General features: G+C 50.1%; 1 protein-coding gene across 1 annotated transcript in view; it reads left to right on the top strand.

The window, feature by feature from the left end:
* NVL (nuclear VCP like) overlaps positions 1-22,087 on the top strand; it is a 459,565-nt gene that overhangs the window by 209,980 nt on the left and 227,498 nt on the right. Inside the window, exon 16 of the mRNA XM_086927967.1 lies at positions 4,165-4,227. Within this exon, the coding sequence (XP_086784093.1) occupies positions 4,165-4,227 (63 nt within the window). The remainder of the gene's footprint in view (positions 1-4,164; positions 4,228-22,087) is intronic.

Genomic DNA, 22,087 nt, shown 5'->3' with positions numbered 1-22,087 from the left:
GTAGGTCAAGAGCAAATCTCGCTGCCGCGTTCTGGACCACCTGCAAGCGCTGTAGGTGACTCTTGTTCAGCCCTGCATACAGCGCATTGCAGTAGTCCAGTCGCGAGCCCAAAAGAGCGACAGCAAGTTGCTTTCTTGCCTGGGGTGACAAGAAGTGCCTGATTTTCCTCAGTATGTGGATAATCCCCCAGCAGGTCGAAACAGTCCTGTTGACCTGTTGGCACATACTAAGGTTGGGGTCGATCATAACTCCCAAGTTTTTTGCTGACAAGGTGGGCTCGGGACATGCGCCCAGCGAGTTCGGCCACCACTCCGCCGACCAGATCGATTCCTTTCCTCCAAAAACCATCACCTCCGTCTTCTCCCCATTCAGCTTTAGTGAATTGTGGATCATCCACTGGCCAACTGCCTCCATGCAAGATCTGAAATTGGCGGCAGTTGACGTAGCTGGCTGGGAGAGAGAGACTAAGATCTGAGTGTCGTCCGCGTAGGAAACTACCTCCATCCCAAAAGATCTAATAAGTCTGGCAAGGGGGGTCACATAGATATTAAAAAGGGTAGGACTAAGCGCTGACCCTTGAGGGACCCCACATTGCACAGACAGGGATGGAGATAGAAACGATCCCAGCATTATCCTTTGTTCTCTATGGTCGAGAAAAGAGGAAAGGAGTCCCAGAGCAGACCCGCGGACCCCAATCTCCCTCAGGCGAGATGTTAACACCACAGGAGACAGGGTATCGAAGGCCGCTGTGAGGTCTAGAAGGATCAGGAGGGAGGTCTGACCCTCATCAACTCTGGTGCGGATGGTATCCAGCACTATGGTGAGGGCAGACTCGGTGCTATGTTCCCTCCTGAAACCATGCTGGGAGAGATCCAAACAGCCCGAACTCTCCACAAATGCAGCCAGATGTTTATTTAGATGGGCTTCGAGCATCTTTGCGGGAGCCGGGAGCAGTGAAATGGGGCGAAAGTTCTTTAACACCCCGGGGTCCAGAGAAGGCTTTTTAAGCAAGGGTTTTACTACAGCATTCTTCCACTGTTGGGGAAAAATGCCTTCCTTCAACACTCTGTTCATGATGTCAACCAGAGGAGGAAGGAGAGATTCTCTGCACTGCTTGAGGATCTTTAGCGGGCAGACATCCAGCGGAGAACCAGATTTGGTTTTATCAAGCAGGATTTCAAGATCCTGACAGGAAAGGGGAGGAAAGGAAATCAATTCCTGATGTTGAGAGGATTCCGCAACACTGGGCTCAGGGAGAGCAGGCAGCAAAGGAACGGCGGTCAGGGATTTTTGGACCTCCAAAGCAGCATAGATGTCAGCGATTTTTGACTGAAAAAAGGCAGCTATCTTGTTGCACAGGTCCTGAGAGGCAACCACAGGATCCGGTGTCTGAAGGGTCGTAAGGGAATCGACAATCCTGAAGAGTTCTCTAGGAGATGACAATGAGGAGGTGAGTGCCGTAAAGTATTCCTGCTTGGTCTTAATAACTTCTAGTTTGTAGTTTTTAAGCAGGACCCTATGGGCTTCTCTGTCCTTAGAGGCCCAGCTAGAGTGCCATAAGCGCTCCTGCCTTCTTACTTCCTGTCTCCGAAGCCGGAGCTGTTCGGAGAACCAGGGAGCGGAGGGTCTTTTCCTAGCAGAATTGCAAGACCTTGCGGGAGCAAGCTCCTCCAAGGCCTCAGCAATGGTATTTTCAAATATATAGACCGCAGTGGAGGTATCTGCCTCCCGAGGAATGGACAGACTGGTTGTCCATGGATGGAAGGAATCTTCCCTGATCTTTTTGAGGTTCCTTCGCACTTCCATGGTGCTCGAGGCCCTTCTAATATAGCCCCGTGCGGGATACATCATGTTGAAGGGAACGGCCAGATGGTCCGACCAGGAGAGATGGAAGGGGCTGGCAACTGTCAGCCTAGGGTCGTTGGAGAAGATACCATCGAGCGTGTGCCCCGCTCGGTGGGTGGGACCGTTCAATAGCTGGGTGAGTCCGCAGGCTGACATTATTTCCACCAGGGAGATCGTGTCGTGAGCCTCCAATAGCTCAAGATGGAAATTGAAATCACCTAGAATGGTCAGATTTTGTTGGCCAAAATGGGGTTCCAGAACCTGCATCAGTTTCAGCCCAAATCCTGCTCTTGGGCCAGGGGGGCGGTATACCAAGATTCCATTAAATGCTGGGTTAACAGAATCTGAGAGGGAAAAATATAAGACCTGGAATGTGTCCTTAGGGTCAGAAAGGGGTATAGTGTGGCAGTGAAATTTGTCCTGATATAAAATGGCCAGACCACCGCCAACACAGCCTAATCTGTCCAATCGAGTAAGGCAGTAGCCCTCAGGGACCGCTTCAACCAGATCAGGACCCGAGGAGTCTTTGGCCCAGGTCTCCGTAATAAAGACCCAAGAAGGTGTTTTATCTAAGACCAGTTCCTTGAATACAGTGTTATTTTTAATGAGCGAGCGAGCATTGAGAAGAAGACAGGACTCGCTGGGGTTTTTAGGTGTTGATAAGGAGCAGGGCTCCGGAGGAGCAGAGGCAAGAGAGAGCAGAGGCTCATCCGCCTCAGTCGGAAAGCACATACAGCTAGGACATGTCAAATAATCCTCAGGTCTGTAGCGATGTGTGCAAGGGGCAGGAGCGGGTTTAAGCCGCAGCATCTCCCTTAATGAGTATTTCAGGACAGGGGCGCCTACCTTGTAATGGCCAGTAGTCCAGCCGTCCAGCCCGTCCTCAGCGCGGACGGGCGCAGACGGGCTGGACTCTGGCGTGACTCCGGCGGTCATCCGGCGCATCCGCTACCGCGTCCGCTGCGCGGAGCCGCTGAGTACTCTTTTATAGAGACTAGAGCGCGAGGTCGCGCCTACCCTCAAGATGGCCGCCAAACAGCCCTCGCCTCCCCGGGACCAGCTCTCAGCGTCAACACTCAGCTGAGAGCGGCCCAGGAGGTGGAGGAGGTGAGAAACAAAGGTGCAGATAAAATCCGCTTTTAGAAAAGCAGAAACGGGTAAAATACACGCGTTACTCAGGACGCGATAAAAATGCACGTGGCGCTCTAGGAATATGTCTCAAGTCTATTAGGACAAAGAATAGGAGAGAGGAACCTCCGGCTTCCGCCTCAGAGGGTGAAAAGCGATCGTTTCATAAGATGAGAAGTCTGAGTAGAGTTGTATTGATCAGAAGAAAAAGTTACTTATGTTCCATAACAATATCTTTGGTCAATACTGTATCTTTCTGCAGGTCCCTTACTGCTCTTCCTCCTCCCCATATGATTTAGTTTTGTGGATAAGAAGTTCCCAATGTATGCAAATATGCGTCTCTCGTTTTCTTGTTCTCAGAAAAACTCTCTTGGTTCCTCTCTGTCTGCTTTAAAAGAGCAAGGAAAACTTAGAGGGCACTGACACCAGCTAAGTAATCGGTGCAATATACAGTCTTATGTTGTTATGTCTAGGGTGGATTGAACCTACAACTGGAATTTAGAGGTGCTGTCTCACTGTGCTGAAAAGCTATTGCTGGGAACATGTTTTTTCATATTTAGTTTGGCACCTGGATTATATTCATAAGGTGAGGAATCTGAAAGAAGAAATTTTATCCACCAGAAATATCATTACGTAAGTAAGTCTTCTTCGAAGGCTGTCCTCTTCCATGCCGTGTGGGTAGTGGTGTGTTAGAGGACAGCACTCCTTTAAAGATTTTTAAGATGGCAAGACTGTTTTCTTTGGGTACTACAGAAAGTCTTTGACTAGGAGGACACTTAATGCTTCAACCAAATGTACAGCATTTATTAGTGGAACCAAAGCGAAGGGTCAATATGAAGACATCTGGATGTCTTATTCTCCTAATTTGTAAATAGATTCAACAATAACTGAAATAATGCCTAAGAGTAGCACTTAAGTTTGTCATATGTAAAGTCTTAAAGAGCATATGGTGGAATTATGTTTGCAGGCCAGTAGAACCGCCTCTCATTGGTGAGCCGTCACTCAGTGGAGCGTCTCTAATAGACAGTGTGTAGACCTTGGGTGTTGTGAACTATACCTAGTACCCTCATTTTTCTTGATGAATATTTATTTTGTAATCATTTTCGTTTGCAGATAAATTGGTTTATGTCAGTTTGTTGTAATTCATAAATATTTAATGATGTCTTTTTGTTATCTTTCTTATTTTCCAGGCTGTTGCAAATGAATCTGGGCTAAATTTTATCTCTGTGAAAGGTCCAGAATTATTAAATATGGTAAGTTGTGTGATGGAATCTACCCCGTAAGCCTTGTACATTGTTTTGCATTTGAATAGCTGTGCATGAAAAATGTTTTCAGCTGCTGAACATGACATTTATTTTTTGGTGGACATATCCAACTTCATTTAATGCAGTTTCATATCATTGAGAATTAGCATTTATGGCAATGGCATGTTTGCAGATCAGTTGAGCAGACCTTTATGTTTAACAATCACATCTAAATAATCGAGAGTCCTGATGTAATATTTTCACAGCATCTATAAATGGAAAATCCCTAATCCTTACAAAATTTTATATTTCGTAATCTGAAAGAGACACGTTAGTGATAGATTCCTTACCTTAGAATATCCCCAGGCGTCAGACTGGATCCGGAAAGTTTTGCGTAGCAGTACCCTTGCGCGTCGGCAGGCGTAGTCTGCGGCTCCGCGTCCGTCGTAGGCGTCGTGGGCGCCGTGATGACGTCGTCGGAGTACTTAGATGCCGCCTCCGCGTGCTGACGTCAGTTCTTCTTTTTTCCGCGCCAGCCAGCGCAGATCTGGAAAGAGCAGTTCCCTAGTCACTTTTTGACTAACCTTTTTGTGATCTTTTGATCCCTTTTCAAAGTCTTCACGACTCCGACGGTGCCGTTAGGGATGCCCGGCTTCAAGAATTGCGACGAGTGCGACCGTACCATGTCGGTTACGGATCCCCACCGCTTGTGCCTGATGTGTTTGGGCGTCAACCATGACGACGAGGCCTGCTCCGACTGTCGAGCCCTGTCGAGGAAGGCCAGGCGGGAGCGGTCCCGCAGGCGACTCGAGATCCGCCAGTCGGCCCCGCGCCGTGTGAGGTCCCGGTCCCACGGGAGGTCGAGGGACAGGTCGCGGGGACGGAGCAGTCACAGCTCCGGGAGTCGGCGCCACTCCTCTGGGTCCAAGTCGTCAGGTAAGAAACACAAGAAGTCGAAGAGACATCATCGCTCTTCCGACTCCCCCCCGACGCTCGCGCGATGCGGCCGGGGGTTCGGGTGACAACGCCCACGCGGCTCCTCGGGAGTCGCGGGCGCCTCGTTCGGCTCCATATCCCCCGGTCCCTGGGCTGAACGTGACGCCGGAGGAGATTGAGCGTTTCTTCATGGCCATGAGGTCCCTTTCTTCTCCGACGGGTTCCACGGCGCCTATGGGCCCAGTGAACCCGTCTGGGGGCCCTAGTGGGTCGGGGGCTTCGACCCCGACGCCGTCGGGTGCTTCGGCCTCGACGCCGGCGGCGCCTTCGGGCTCGGCGCCACAGGGCCCCAGGATCCCGACACCGCCGGTGCCCTCGGGCACGGCGCCGCAGGGCGCAGCGGTCCCGGCGTCGTCGGCGCCTTCGGGCTCGACGCCGCAGGGCGCCGCTGGGCGCTCCTCGGGCGTCGGATCGTCACCGGTGGACCTTACGACCCCCCCGGCGTCGGTCCCTATGGTGTCCCCTTCGGCGTCGGCCGGCGCCGTCCCCGATGCCTCCTCTCACTCGGTTCCGACGTCGGGACGACGCCTATCGGCGCCGATCTCGACGACGTTTGGGGACTTTCAGTTCTATGAACCGTCCTCATACGCTCACGACCCTGAGTCTCAGGAGATGGGGGACGAGGAGGATTGGGAGGGGTCTGAGGACCCTCTGACACGGGAATGTCAGTCTAACATGGACTGGGCAGGAGATCTTGGGGAGGCCAGTGGCCTGGACACCTCTCCAGACACTGGATTCGTCTCTCCTCTTACCGTGGCTTCGGAGGAGGGAGCGACTTATAGTGTGGTGCTGATGAGAGCTGCCAAGGCTTTGGGCCTTGAGCTCCCCGTCGCGGCCGTGAGGACTAACCTCCTCACTGAGGTCCTTAAGCCGCAGTCATGCTCCGCAGAGCCTCTGCTGCCGTTTAATGAGGCCTTGACGGACGTTCTTTTGGGCACTTGGTCCAGGCCCGCTACAGGTTCGCCTGTAGATAGGAACGTGGCCAGACGCCACCGCCCGGCTCCGGGCGACCCCAGTTTCCTGTCCACCCACCCCACCCCTGAGAGTCTGTTATCCAGGCCTCTAACTCCCAGACCGCATTCCCGACGGCTCCCCCTGATCGGGAATCCAAGAGGTACGAGGCCTATGGCAAGAAAGTGTTCTCGTCCCTTAGCTGTGGACTGCGGTCTTCCAACACCGCATGCCTCTTGGGCCTTTACACCCACTCTCTGTGGGAAACGGTGGCGGAAGTGCTGCCAGAGTGCCCGTTGGAGGTGCGGGTCAAACTCGGCCAAGCCCTAGTGGAGGGCCGGGATGCAGCGAAATATTCTATCAGGTGCGGACTGGATACGACTGACTCGCTGGGTAGAGCGATGGCTACTACGGTGGCGATACGACGCCACTTCTGGCGGAGATCCGCCAACTTCTCGGCAGACGTCCAGAATACCCTCATGGACATGCCGTTTGATGGCCGTCGCCTCTTTGGCGACAAGGCAGACCATGCGCTTGAGCGCTTTAAGGACTCCAGGGCTACGGCCAAGTCCTTGGGCCTCTCGGCCCCGCGCCAGCAAATGGGTGCCTTTCGCTCCTTTCGTGGCCAAGGAAGGGGCGTCCCCACACGTGCCGCCAGCCACTCGCCGCAAACTGTCGTCCAGCGTGGCGGCGGCCGGGGTAACCGCCGTGGAGGCGGTCGGGGAACCAAGCGGAGCCAGTCCACACCTGCCCCCGCAGCATCCGCCTCAAAACCTTCCTAGTCCGTGCTTTTCGGCCCATGTGACGCCAGTGGGAGGCAGGGTCCGCCATCACCTTTCTCACTGGCGCACAGTCACTTCGGACAGGTGGGTGCTGCAGATCGTCTGAAGGGGCTACTCCCTCCCCTTCGAGACGACCCCTCAAGCCATGCCACCGCAACACCACCGTGTATCGGGGGATCATTTGCGGCTCCTGCAGGAGGAAGTTTCGGCCCTCTTGGCCAAGGGGGCCATCGAGCGCGTTCCTGGGCCAGAAGTAGGGTGTGGTTGCTACTCCCACTACTTTCTGGTACCCAAGAAGGGCAAAGGGGGCCTACGCCCTATCTTGGATCTGAGGAACGTCAACGGCTTCCTCCGGAAGGAGAAGTTCAAAATGCTGACACTGGCTCAGTTCTTGGCTGCCCTAGACCCTGGAGACTGGATGGTAGCGTTGGACTTGCAGGAAGCATACTTCCACATCCCCGTCCTGCCGGCCCACCGGCGTTACCTGCGGTTCACGGTAGGCCACGAGCACTTTCAGTTTACCGTGCTCCCCTTCGGCCTTACCAGCGCCCCACGGGTGTTCACGAAGGTGATGGCGGTGGTCGCAGCTCATCTGCGCAGGTTAGGGGTGTCAGTCTTCCCCTACCTCGACGACTGGTTGTTGAAGGCGGGCTCGCCCCAGACAGTCGTCAGCCACCTCCAGACTACGGCGGATCTCCTGCACCTGCTAGGATTTTCCATCAATGTGCCGAAGTCACACCTGTGCCCCTCTCAGAAGCTCCTTTTCATCGGAGCGGTTCTCGACTCGGCGCAGTTTCGGGTTTACCCGCCCGAACAGCGGGTCCGGGATATACAGGCTCTGATTCCGGTCTTCCAGCCGTTATCCCGGGTTTCGGTCAGGTTGACGCTGCGGCTTCTGGGGCTGATGGCCTCCTGCATCCTTCTGGTGCATCACGCACGGTGGCGGATGCGGGCTCTGCAGTGGGACCTGAAGTTTCAGTGGGCCCAGCACCGGGGCAACCTGTCCGACCATGTCCTGATCTCGGAGGGCACTGCGAGACAGCTGCAGTGGTGGCTCACGGACCGCGATTGGGTCAACGGCTGATCCCTCTCCCTTCCCCAACCGGAGCACGTGGTTGTGACGGACGCGTCCCTCCAGGGCTGGGGAGGCCACTTGGGAGAGGCGGAGATCAGAGGACTCTGGTCTCCGGCGGAGTCCCGGCTCCATATCAACCTTTTGGAGCTGCGGGCGATTCGTCTGGCACTGAAAGCATTCCTCCCGTCTGTCCGAGGGAGTGCAGTGCAGGTGTTCACCGACAACACCACCGCCATGTGGTACTGCAACAAACAAGGCGGAGTGGGATTGTGGACCCTTTGCCAGGAGGCTCTGCGTCTCTGGCAATGGCTGGAACATCAGGGCGTGACTCTGGTGGTTCAACACCTGGCCGGTTCTCTGAACGCCAGGGCGGACGAACTCAGCCGTCGGTGCTCGATGGATCACGAATGGTGTCTGAACTCGGACGTGGCGCAAGGACTCTTTCTGCGATGGGGAGAGCCTTGGTTAGATCTATTCGCCACCGGAGAGAACGCGCAATGTCATCAGTTCTGCGCGTTGGAATTTCCAAGGCGGCACTCGCTCGGAGACGCTTTTCGTCGCGAGTGGAGCTGCGGTCTGTTGTACGCCTTTCCGCCTATACCTCTTCTGCCCAGAGTGCTGAAGAAGATCAAGCGCGACCGGGCACAAGTCATCCTTGTGGCTCCGGACTGGGCGCGAAGGTACTGGTATCCCGAACTACTCAGCATGTCAGTCGATCCCCCGATTCGTCTGCCTCTTCAGGAGGACCTTCTGTCGTAGCAGCAGGGGACGGTCCTCCACCCGAACCTGTCCAGTCTCCACCTCCATGCTTGGAGATTGAGCGGCGACAGTTGAGGCCATTTGACTTGCGTCCTGAAGTCTGTAACATCATTCTGGCAGCCAGGCGTCCCTCCACGAAAACGGTATACGCCTGCAGGTGGAACAGATTTGTGGCATGGTGCACAGCAAAGGCTGTGGATCCCCTCAATGCCCCTCTCTCTGAGGTTCTTCTCTTCCTTCTTTCTCTTGCCCAGCAGGGCTCTGCTCTGGGCACTATCAAGGGCTATCTTTCAGCTCTTTCAGCCTTTCTGAGGCTGCCTGACCAACCTTCTTTGTTCAAGTCCCCTATTGTAAACAGATTTCTGAAAGGCATCACTCATACCTTTCCTCCTGTTCCTTTCGTGATGCCTTAGTGGGACTTGAACCTGGTTCTAACCTTTCTGATGTGCGCTCCCTTTGAGCCACTTCATAACTGTCCACTTCGCCTTCTTTCTTTAAAGACTGCCTTCCTGGTAGCCATCACCTCTGCCAGGAGAGTGAGTGAGCTCCAGGCCCTCTCTTGCAAGCCTCCTTTTCTGTCAGTCCATCCGGACAAAGTTGTTTTGAGGACTAGGCCCTCCTTCTTGCCAAAGGTGGTCACGGCCTTCCACATTGGGCAGTCCATCACATTGCCCACCTTCTTTCCGCCTCCGCACCCCTCGAGAGAGGAGGAGAGGCTCCACCGTCTGGACCCAAAACGTGCGCTCTCATTCTATCTGGATCGCACACGCCAGTTCCGGGTGGATGATCAACTCTTTGTTGGGTACGCGGGCGCTAAGAAAGGGAAAGCGGTGCACAAGAGGACCATCTCTCGATGGATTATCATGTGCATCCAGGCGTGTTACTCCTTGGCTGAGAAGGAACCACCTGTTGGGCTGCGGGCTCATTCCACTCGAGCCACGGCCACTACAACTGCCTTGGGCCGAGGCGTGCCCTTGCAGGACATTTGCCAGGCAGCTACGTGGGCCTCGTTGCACACGTTTGCTAGGCACTACTGCCTGGACAGTCAAGTCCGGAGAGACGGCTACTTTGGCCGCTCCGTTCTCCAGGACTTTCTGGTGTAAATATTGGTTTGCAGACCCACCACCACGGGGATGGTATTGCTGGGGTATCTATTCTAAGGTAAGGAATCTATCACTAACGTGTCTCTTTCAGATGCACAAGTTACTACTTGTGTAACGATATATCTGTAAGAGACATTAGTTAGTGATAGATTCCTTACCGACCCACCCATCCTCCCCGTTCTGCGAACCGATATCTAGGGTTAAGGTCATCCCCTTTCAGGGCCCTAGTTTCTTGGCACCAGTGTCGGTTTTTGTCATGGCTCTGCGCTTCTGGCGCGGAAAAGCTGTGGCTAAGAACTGACGTCAGCACGCGAAGGCGGCGTCTAAGTACTCCGATGACGTCATCACGGCGCCCACGACGCCTACGACGGACGCGGAGCCGCAGACGACGCCTGCCGACGCGCAAGGGTACTGCTACGCAAAACTTTCCGGATCCAGTCTGACGCCTGGGGATATTCTAAGGTAAGGAATCTATCACTAACTAATGTCTCTTACAGATATATCGTTACACAAGTAGTAACTTGTGCTTTAATTATTTTTGGAGTGTTGTGGGTATTTGAATAAGGGAGGTTCATAAAGGAATGTCTTGATCTGCGATGAATGATAGTATCATTTTTATCAATGTATTTATTTGTTTCGAGTTTTCTATGACACCACATGCTACCAATGACAGCTTAAGGGGACTTGGAACCAAGGAAGAGGAGCAACCACGGGCAGCAAACAGACCAGAGGAGGGCTAGAAAGCGATTACAATGAATTCGAGACAGCCTGACAAAAAATAATTTAAATATGTATAGTAGTGGAATATGCCTGTTAAAACCACCAGAATTTAAATTGGAGATTGGTGTGAGAAGTAGGGTATACAGAATTTCTAACGACTTCTTAAACAATCTAGACCAGATGAGAGCAAGATACTCAGAAGAACTAGACCAATGCCATCTTTTCAAACAATCTATTGTCTAAATGAGTTCAGTTCTTGATTAATTGTATGTACATTTATCTTAAGTGAATATTCTGAAATTTTGGCTTGTATCTGGCAATCCTAGACCTGTGTTCACATATGGCGCAGACTCTAAGTGAAATGAAACAGTCACCATCCATAGATTTCAAGTATGCCCCAAACTAAAAATAGTCTAATTTGTTGCTTAGATACCTAAGCGTTGGGCTTCAGTAGATTAGAAAAAAAAATTATATTGACTTGTTCAAAGATGATTCTGTTTAATCAAGTACCAGTATAATTCTTTCAAAGCAGCTGTAAATCCTTGTCTAATTATGTGTTGTGGGTGCAACACAAATACGTCTCTAGGCAATATAAGCCCTAAAATATATTAAAAGTATATGTAAATACTATACAACAAAAACAAATGAGTCAGAACATAATCTCAGAGAGCAAACCTTTTGGCTAACATTGAACATGCGCTCAGTTTATTTTCTAAATGGCACTTAGGAACTTTGTTAGTTTGACGTGGTTTATTAGCATCCATTGAATATTGCGAAGAGAGACTCCAGATTTAGAGCAGCAGACATACCATTAACTTTCCTGCCAGTCAGTCACCTAACAGCAATAGAGCTCCAAGATGCTCCTCTGCTGTCTTTATAGCATACTCTCAAACTCTTACCCAGATGATTAGCATAACCGGATAGGTATCTTAAATAGGTTTCCTCATTTAAAGTTAATAACCAAAATGCAGGTTACTTGACACTACCCTCCTAATATAACTATAGTCTTGAAAAACAGGTTCTATGGAGCTTGTGTCTTAACCTTGTACACCTATTGTGATATTAAATATAGTTTTTGATAGCTCTAAATTGATTTTATGAATGGAATGATGTGTGCCTTCCTGAAGTCAGGGCTGTATTGCAAGTAGCTCACAGAAGAACTTTGAGAAGAAAGTTGCTCTTGTCCCAGCATCTGCTTAAACATAGCCTTAATTCATTCATTGCCAAAGGCTGATAAAACCAATAAGCTCTTCATGGAAGAGATCCTGCTGTTTTATAGATGAGACCTCTGAACTGGAACGATTAACCCAGTGCTTAATTTGAGCTGGTAATTGCAGGTGTGGTCCGCCAGCACACATCTTTTTGGGCCGACACTTCTCTTTCCTCAACAAACTTTAATGCAGAGCGAAACAGAAAAAGAAGAAAAAGACAGAAAAGCACTGAGAATGTAAGAAAGCAGGAACGACAAAGATCCTTCAGGAGTGAGGTGAGACAAAGAATCGAGGAGTGTCTGGTGATGGTTTAAAGAGGCAAGAGGAAGAATCGACTAGGAAGCACAAGCCTGCTAGTCACCAGCCATTCTATGTGTTTTCAGCCTCTCTTCACAAACACATATAGAGCAGGCCAACTTATGTAGACTGACACCACCAATTACTGTTCCCACATGAATGCACCCCCTGACACAACAACCATGACTAGTTCAAGTTTAGGGTAGCCTGCTTTTACAAAACATACTTTTACGACAGGAAGAACATACTGAAAATGTTTTATCTCGTTATTTTAAGCTTCTTATTGTGGATCTGTTCCACTGCGCACATATCATTCTACCTCACCCACGAGGCTATGGCGTTGCACCCGGCTCCCTCTCAGTTCCTATGAACTCATCAGATTCCTCTGGCTTGCATCTTTGAATCTAATGTCACTAAAATGAGGTACAACTCCTATGAGGAAATAGTCCTGCGCTATTGACTCTCTAAAGATCTCTCCTACTCCTACTTGCAGCTGACTACACGAAGAGCTTCATCACTTCTACTCTGTCTACGGGCATCTGTATTGTCTGCTCCCTTCCACCCAAACCCTGATTATGTCGCCCCTACGCCTTCCCTCATCTAATCCTCTGATATAGTGTCAAAATGGTATAGGCTTTTTACAAATCCTATAAATAAATATAAATTATATATAAATACTCTAGAATTCATAGCAGTTTACCTGGCACTGAAAACATTCCCAGTGCTTTCCAAGCCTTTTTGAACTACAACCCGATTTTTAGAATTAGAACATTCACAACCTTCCTAGCTTTAATAGACATGAGGCGGGCGATTATTTTAAATGTAATTAACGCATGGTGTGGCAGCGCACTGTCATTTACCGACTGGACATTTTCCATTTAAATGACCACTAAATTTACACACACATACGGTTTTACTGATAAAACTACATTGCACATTAATGATAATTTGTGAAAATTGTCTTTCAGTGAATATTTTTTATTTGTGCATCACAAAGTAAATTGTCGTGATTTGTTTTGATCCTATTAAAATCTTTGTTTCCATCAAACTTCAGAATTACAAAAAAACTATGTATTTCATTTTTGCTTTCCTAACTGCTGAATGTGTTTAGTTATTTTAAAGATAATTACATGTGTGCTACGAAAATGTTTTACATTCTACAGCCTTTCCTTTTCCCTGTATCCCAGCAAGATTGTCACACAATTCACTTTACTTTTCTTTCCCTGACTGCAAAGTGGAGAGTTTGTAAACCCCAATCCCCATGCCCCATGTTAAAAAAATAACCAGCAGTTCTTTATAAGACATAGTCTGACTTTAGTGCTCCGTCTTTGAAGTGAAGCAAATTTGACAAGATAAATACAGAATTTAAAGTCATCTATCTGATAGAGACTACTTGCCGCAGATTCCTTCACATAGAATTATCCCCAGGTGTGAGACTGTATCCGTAAACTTTTTGCCACAGCATCCCTGTGCCCCCGGAGGCTTGGCGACACCACGCGACTCCGCCCAGTCGTCGTCTGCGTACGTGACGTCAGCGAGGTCACATAAGACCCACCCTGGCGCGCCTACGTCAGTTTTTAGGGCTTGCACCCTACATTGCAGTGAGCTGCACTGCTCGCGCAGGCAAGAGCCCTTTTGTCCGGGGTTTGAAAACGGACTCTGGAATAGCACAGGCTCGTGCTTGTGCTTTTCCTTTTGGGTTCCACTATTGGACTTTTTTTGCTTGTTTTTTTTTAAACAGTGCACGCAATAGGCCAACGGCGGGCGCATTGCTCGACCCATGGCCTATTGGTGTCTGTTACGCGCACCAAAGCCCATATGTTTTCAATTATCGTGCCCAGACACGGGCGCGATAATTGAAAACATATGGCTTGCAGTGGCGCGCGCACCACTCGCGGGGGCTTGATTTTTTTTTTCTTTTTTTTTTACAATAGCGATCGCTTTCACGATCACTTTCAGTGCCGCTTGTTCTATGTTTGCCAGGGCCAGGCCTGACCACTCTATTCACGTCAGCAACGGACTCCACTAGAGTGAATAAAAAAATCTGACTGCTATGCGGTTCTGGATTAAGAGCTATACAAACAAACTCTCCAAGCCTAGTTTCCAATTAACTTTTTTTACTCTCCTCACGCATGTCTGGAGTGAGTATAACATTGAAACCTCTGTCCAACTGCCCCATTCATAAAAGGAATTGCGCATGACAGATAGGCTTCTGGAGTTTCTACCCTTGCCTGCAGCGGCAATGTCAGGTGCTGTATACCGAGTTATCCTGCGCACCTGCCCAATGTCCTGATGGATCCATCCCCATGACGAGGGCCAAGTGGTACATTTCACCAACCTGCTCCTTTGCTAGATTGCACACGGACGCCCCTCTTGGTTGGTGCATGTCGGATAATCTAGTTCACCTGCCACATCGCCAGAGGAACCGCCTGTGGACACGCCAGACGTACAGCACCCCTTTCTACTGCCTGCCTTGTTCTCAACCCTCCCACACACACATACACCACCCCCCCCCTCCACTCTACCCGCCCATCCCGCTTGCTAGGGACACTGCTGCCAAGCCTGGTGGTTCAGGGACCGCCCACCCAAAACATGCATCGGGTTAACACGATATCCACCATGACCGAAAGTAATTGGCCTACGCGTGTCAGCCGCCTCATGACGTGGAAGCCTCCGCCATGCTGGATGTGCTAACTGACAAGGTCTCATTCCTTGGTTACTTATCTGCTCCAACCTAGGGATGCACACCACACACAACTCTTGGGAAGGTGTAAGTGGGGGGGTAACTTTCCTCGTGTTCCCCTCATGAATAAGGTGAGACACTGCCATCAACACCGGCATGAAAGGTGTACAATCCTGACAAGGCAGCTGATCTAAGCACTGGATGCGGAAATATGCATGTGTCCCCAAATTTCCTTCATGTTTTCTTGACAATAGGGCCTATATCATGAGTTATTTCTGCACAGAGCCTTCGTGCACCATTCTTGGTTTACGTCTAAAAATGAGAACATATCCACTGGCTTCTTGTTTCAGTAACATTTCGAATGATTCCGCCACGTAGTCGATTATTTCTGGGACTGGGGGAATAAATACCCCCAAAAGAACAGTCAGTCTGACTGAACCAACCATACAGACTAATTTCGATTAACGGTACAGGCGCTCTAAATCACACTGCGGGCCTTTCTCGGACATTAATTGACTGCGCTATTTTATGAACCAGAAGGGAGTGAAGGGCTCCAGGTGTGCGCTGTTTTCAAAGACCATAAATCACCCGACTATCAGCAGGATGATCCAGATTTAAACACTCAACACTAACCTCTACTGTTACCTGGAGGTAACGACTTCAAATCCTGCAAAAGGTCTTCTCTGCCACTCGTCCTTGTATAGGGAAGCTATAAGCTGCCATACAGTTGAAGTTAAGGAACACCTATTGTTTACAGCGCTTTGAGACATCAAGTCTTTGATTTGAAGCGCTGTATAAAGCAAGTTATTTTCGCTATAAACCTTGGCCCGCTCTACGCACACGAACACTCCTCATTTACAGGTGACTTGGAAGAGATGGTGACCCTGGGTCTTTAAACAAATGATGCGGAATGTGGGCAGGCAAGGTGTCACTTTCACGCATTGGAAGTGGAGATGGCGCATTGAGGCTGTTAAAATTCATATTTGGGGCTAGGGACCCAGAGGGTCGCCTGAGAGGCGAGGGCGGTTTATTTATTCTTCTAATGGAAAATCATCCAATTTACTTTATATCACGCTCCACTACACACAAAAACATGCATTTGTAATGCAATCGGTCTCGCATTATTCAAGTTTGAGCTATTTGTGTTGCATTATTTAGCAATGCCAATAGCTCAAACTTTAATAATGCAAGACCTATTGCATTGGAAAAGCTTGTTTCCTTTTTCGCCTGCAATGCGGATCGGGTCCTTGCTATGGACCTGTTTCTGCCCTTTTTTCTCCCCATTCTCTCTTCTTTGGTGGAACAGTGTACGAATGCCTTCGGGCTTCAAGACTTGCACGTCGTGTGGGCGTCTTATGTCGGCGACGGACCCTCACCTCATTTGTATGTGGTGTTTGGAGGAGGATCACGGCACCACTGACTGTGAGGTGTGCCAACAGTTGAAGCTGAAGTCGTGGCTAGAGCGCCAGATGAAACTACTCTCGGCACGTCTCTCCAGGTCGATGTCCTCCCCTCGATCAGCTTCCGCAGACGGACGCCAGAGAGCAGCGTACCAGAAAACGCCAGATCGCCATCACACTACCTGCAAGCAGCAGCAAGCTTCTCTGCAACACTCCTCCCCCCAATGCCAAACGGTGAGCACCCGCCAAGGAGGAGACAAGGAGGAGACAGGGAGACCGGGGGAGTACGGTGAGATCTGCGGGGCTACCAACGCAGTACCCTACGGAAACAGCTGTTGTCCCGTCTGAGGCTCTGGCAGCTGCTCGGCTCCGGCTGTGGGCTGCGGGCTGAGGGCGAGTCCTGCGAATGAGCTCAGGGGTGTGCTCAGTTGAGAGCCGCTGTGGTATGGGTGAAGCCGGTCAGCTGGCTGCCACGGACGCGGCTGGCAAGAGGTGCTGTGGTATTGGGCACGCGAATTGGCCTCCGCTCCCTGGCTCTTGCGCGCAAGCTGCCGGCGGATCTGTCGGTGGTGAGGTTGGGGCTGTTTAGACCCTCCCAGTCGCCCAGGGCTTCGAGATGAGACGCCCTCGGGTTTGCAGCTCACCGACTGACAGCCCGTTTGCCTGATCATCGTTGCTGCCCAGTCCGTGGCTCAGGCTGCTCGCAGGGACTTTCTGCCTGCCTGCCTGCCCACCTCCTGCAGAGACTCAGTGGTGGTGCCAGCTACGGGGGTGACACGCGGAAAAGTGTGCATAAAGGGGCTGAGCAGGGATCTTCATCATTATCAGAGAGAGGACATATACCAGGGCGGTCAGGACTGGCCGCAGGCCCGGTGAGGTGCGGCAACTGGCAATTTTTTACCCACGCCACTGTCAGCAACCTTGAAGAAACCGTTCTTGGGCTGTTGCAGGCCTATCTTCTGGTGGATTGTGGTCCCTGTAGTTCTTTCCCCATTACTCTTGGGCCGCCATTATTCCTGGAGGGGATCAGGAAGTGTGCAAGCTCCGCCTCCAACAAGTTGCAATATCCGCGGGATCGCTATGGAGACTTCCAAGCCGCTTAGGAAATTACCTTGGAGAAAGCGCACTGTTCTACGTACCGTCTCCCCCGGGGCCGCCCAGCAGCAGCAGTTGCCGCCACCCCAGGGCAAAACGCCTCACTCAGGTGGCCCACTGATGCAACCTCGGATTAGTGACTTTTTCGGCAACACTGCTCTTCAAATAGGCTCTCCCCCCATCTCAACATCACAGCATGACGCGGACATAAACGCAGATATCCTGGTTCACGATAACCATTCCTCTTCCAGCCCTGTTCACTTTAAAAGCTCACTTTCGGAAAATCTTCACCCATCCTCGCCCAAAGCCCTTGTCTCACATGAGACCCACCAGTTGCGTACGTTTTCCCAGGACGACGCCATCACGATCCAGGACAGCTCCATTGCTTCACAAAGTGCCTTCTCTACTGGCCTGGTGAATCTATCTGAACCAGTCTCTGGCTCAGACTCTTCAAACACCACTGTAATAAATACTATGGCCAAGTTACAAGTCCAAGCCCAAGTCTACGGCAGCGTGCTGTCTACACTTTCAAAAGATTCTGACAACTGCAAAGTGGAAGACTGAACACCGAAGCCCTCACCACAACGCAGCCCAGGCTCAGGTGTTCTCCAAATCAGTCAGAAGGACCCTCTATCTTTAAAAAAGAGCCTAAAGTATGAAAGTCCCCTGTCATCTAATAGATTCCTGGCTTCTTTAGAAGCCCGAATCGAACAATCCCTTGCTCACACACCGGGACTCAGTTTGCATTCCAACTCTTCTAGTATTGTGCAAGAGGATCAAGAGCCACCTGTGTTTGCTACCCAGGGATCTATAAATTCTATCTCGGTCTCGCTGACATCCCTTCATGTAAAGCAAGACGCAATCGCCACAGCCATGCTATGGCAATCTCAGAAAATGGAACTGCAGATTGACCTAATTCAAACTTTGGCTTAAGCACTGTCTGACCTGGGCTCCAGGCTAAGCTTTCTTGAAAGATCTGCACGGCCGCTGGATAACTTGAATTTCTGTTCCTGCTCTCCACTAATTAATAAACTCTCATCTCTCCCAGAAATCCTGGGAACACTCTTGGATAGTGTGAAGAGTAACATCAATGGAAACGGGACAGTGAAACTCACTCAAGAGCCTCAAATTTCATTCTCCTCTGAGGAGCCCTAACACACTGCTACATTGGCCGGCTTACCATCAGGGGGAAAAATTATCTCCCCGTCTTTTGAACCAGATCTTAATAGCTCGGCTTGTTTGTCATTGGGGACCAGCCCAGGAAACCCCAAAGTGGGCCCAGAACGCACCGACATCAGCAGCCTAACGCCGACGCAACTAGCGATCCCGCTGCCCAACCCCACTAACACAGCCCACAAAAACATGATCCACACGTCCTCCAATCTCCCGATGAAACCTCCGTTGTCAAGGAGGGAGAGAAAGAAATTGAATAAACAATCCCAAAATCAATACTTAGCGAAAAGGAGAGTGGGGCTTGGTGGGCCAGCGGCTCTTAGTACGCCAGCTATCAAACCTAGGGACCTCCCTTATTTTCCCAATTTCAATCTGGCTTCAAAACCCAAAACGAAAACTACCGGGACAAGCATGATTATTATTATTATTTTATTATTTGTGGTTTTGTATAGCGCTAGAATCACTCCGACAGGAGTATCTCTGCGCTTTTGACCGGTAAATCTGCGGACATACTGAGGGATGAAGTTAGATTTCATTTTTGAATAGGATAGTTTTTAATTGCTTGCGGAATGCTAGATGTTCTTTGCATTGTCTTAAAGTCAGTGGTAATTTGTTCCACAGCTTTGGGCCCATAATGTATAAAGCTCTACCTCCATGCCTGGCTTTTTTGACATGGGGGACCGCAAGGAGGAGATTGGTGCTTGATCTGAGGGATCGTGCTGGAACATAAGGAACAAATTTCCGTTCAAGGTAGATGGGTCCCTGTCCGTTCAGACACTTGTGGATCAGGCAGCATATTTTAAATTTTGCCCTTTGTCTGACTGGGAGCCAGTGCAATTGCTCAAGGAGTGGGTAACAAGGATACCACAGATAAACCGGGGCTATTGACACTGGGAGCGCCCGTGGGAACACCCCCGGTTTTGGGAGTCACGAACTACACTTCACAACGGCAACGTATGGATCTCTGCCAAATAAAACTAAAGGAATAGCCACCTATGACCTAGGCCTTGGCAGCCAGAACATTACTGCACCGCCCTCAGCAGCAATGCCAGACGCACGGAACAGCCCAATCAAAGGCCAGGGAATGGCAAAAGTATCGAAAGGAGACTTCCAAATTGCAACAGAGGGTGTAGCGACGGGCTGTTCTGCGTGCTATCTGCCAGAGGTTCCAACCAAAGCCTGCGGGGACTCTTCTATACAAATGCAGAGGCTTTCTCAGCCCCAATTTCTATATGTCCCGGGAGTGAAAAGTCAACAGGGGGGGGGGAACAATCATTAATCTGAAGCACGACCCCAACAATTAAAAACGCTCGCATCTTCAAGCAAACCAGGCAGGAGTCAGAACCTTCAAAGTCCGGAAAATGATGTTGAACTTGTTTTCTTTCCCTCACTACGTTCATAAGGGCCCACACGACATCCTCAATAGAAACAACCTTATCCGGCTATTCAACAACGTTCCAGCTCTGTCCAGGGTCAATTCTTCGGACCTTACATCGGTCAAGTTTTCCTCAATACCAGGCAAAGGGGGTTCAAAGGCCACCATAACAACGTGGTCCGGGGAATCTATAAGGGATGCAATCATCGGGGGAAGCAAGCCTATTTGAAAACTGGGGCATAGAAATTTGGGTGCCTATACAACAAAAATATCCCCACGTACTCTTTCCGGTGGCCACTGCGAGGCAGCACATTAGCGTTCTGAAGGGGTCCCGGGGTGCAACTCATGTCTGGCTCCCAGAAGCGACGAAAGTGGATAATTTTATAAACATCTCATGTAACAACAGCCATCGGCTGGTAAGCTGCAAACCGAGCCGCCCTGTCCTCCACGCTACTGATAGCCGCTACGGGCATCCTGATCCAGATCCTGCAACTGCACGTGCCCAGCAGCGCTCCTCCTAACCGGACTATCACGTCCTGGAATGTGGCTGGGCGAAAGTCAACGATTGCCTCTAAATCAGCCGTGGAATATCTGAACAAAAGTGACATCATTTGTCTTCAGGAGACTTGGTCTCTAGCTCCAACGCCTCTCTTCGGCTATTATGAACTTTTTCAACCAGCTACTCAGGCCAACTTTAATGGAAGACCTTCCGGGGGCCTCTCTATTTTCATCAAGCACAGGTGTAAGATAGCGGCTACCCCCATCCTTCGGAACTTAATGACAGGGCAGACTGTATTAATTACCGGCCTTTCATCTTCAGGCAGGGCCTTCTCCATGCTCCTAATCAACTGCTACCATAATACAGCGAAAACCACAAAAGCAACTGCAACAGATCTACTGATTAAACATCTGGAAGATCTTCTATTGGAATTTGCATCCACAGAGGTACTGCTATTAGGGGATTTCAACATCAAAGATCTGGTAACTAACGCCCGTCCAGCCATCAAAACCAAAGAGCAAGAAGCCATGATTAAATTTCTAATTAATTACAATCAACGCTCAGCAAAGCAAATTATATTGGAACAGAAACCTGCAGTTCATTTTTTACCAACATTTAAGAACATCTCGACTATTGCTTATATTTTCCTATCACCGTTTCTGGGAAATAAATTAATCTGGATGGAAATTCCCCATCGTCACGAGAGCGATCATAACCCGTTAACGGTAACAATGCACCTGCTTGTGCCAACCGCGGCTGAAATAACTGTGGTGGGGCACTCAACGCAGGTCGAACTCCACACCTTAGTCAGAAGAATCAAATGGGACACATCGGGTTCTGCCAAGGTGGGTACTTGGCTTACAGGAGAAATTCCAAATTTCAAGCACAATGCTACCACAGATCTACATCACCGGTGGGATAACGCTATCAAATTACAAGACCTCTTAACGTGTCCCGAGGCTCAACATAGACCCGAAGTGGACCTTGGACCCAGTGCTAGCCACTCAAAGGAAAGCCCTAAGGAGGGCCGTGCGCCTGCATAAATTAAATGGCACTGCGCACTCCGCCAACAACATGGCCTTACTGCGCGAGGCCTTCAAAAAATCATCATGGGATGCTAAGAGACTAAAAGAACAGAATGAGTGGCTAAAAATATTCGCCCTGCTAAGGGGCAAAAACCTGTCCCAGTTCTGGAACTATATGAACAAGCTCCGTTCCTCGAATAACAACAGAGGGAACGCAGTTCGTGAAGAAGATTGGGCCCTGCATGTGACTCAACTATACGGCTGCGACACGGCGGATCCTGTGGTTTTCGAACTAAGAGACTGTGTTGATTCCACCCAGACAGAAATCCATGAGCTGACCACTGCAGCCGAAGTCTCCAAGTATTTGAAGGCCATGAAAAATGACGGGGCTCCTGGGCCCAATGGCCTTCCAGCAGGGGTATTCAGATGTGCTCTGGAAGAGTGGGCTGAACTTTTGGCCCCGATATATAACAAATCGTTTACGACCTGTCAGCTACTAGATTCATGGCTAGGTTCGATCTTATGCCCCATATTTAAGAAAGGAGACCCCACGCTCCCAGCTAAATATCAACATATTGCCCTATTAGATCTTGAGGCGAAGGCATATGCCCAGTGTCATCTTAAGTTTTTAGAAAAATGGGTAGCAGAAAACAACATTCTACCATACTTCCAAACATTCTTTCGAACTTCGGCCTCCACCATAGATAACATCACAACCTTGGCCA

The sequence above is a fragment of the Lissotriton vulgaris genome, chromosome 6 (genome assembly GCF_964263255.1).
Source record: "Lissotriton vulgaris chromosome 6, aLisVul1.2, whole genome shotgun sequence".
In the NCBI taxonomy this organism is placed as follows: Eukaryota; Metazoa; Chordata; class Amphibia; order Caudata; family Salamandridae; genus Lissotriton; species Lissotriton vulgaris.
The sequence above is the reverse complement of the archived record's forward strand: the minus strand, read 5'-3'. Positions and strand labels throughout refer to the sequence as shown.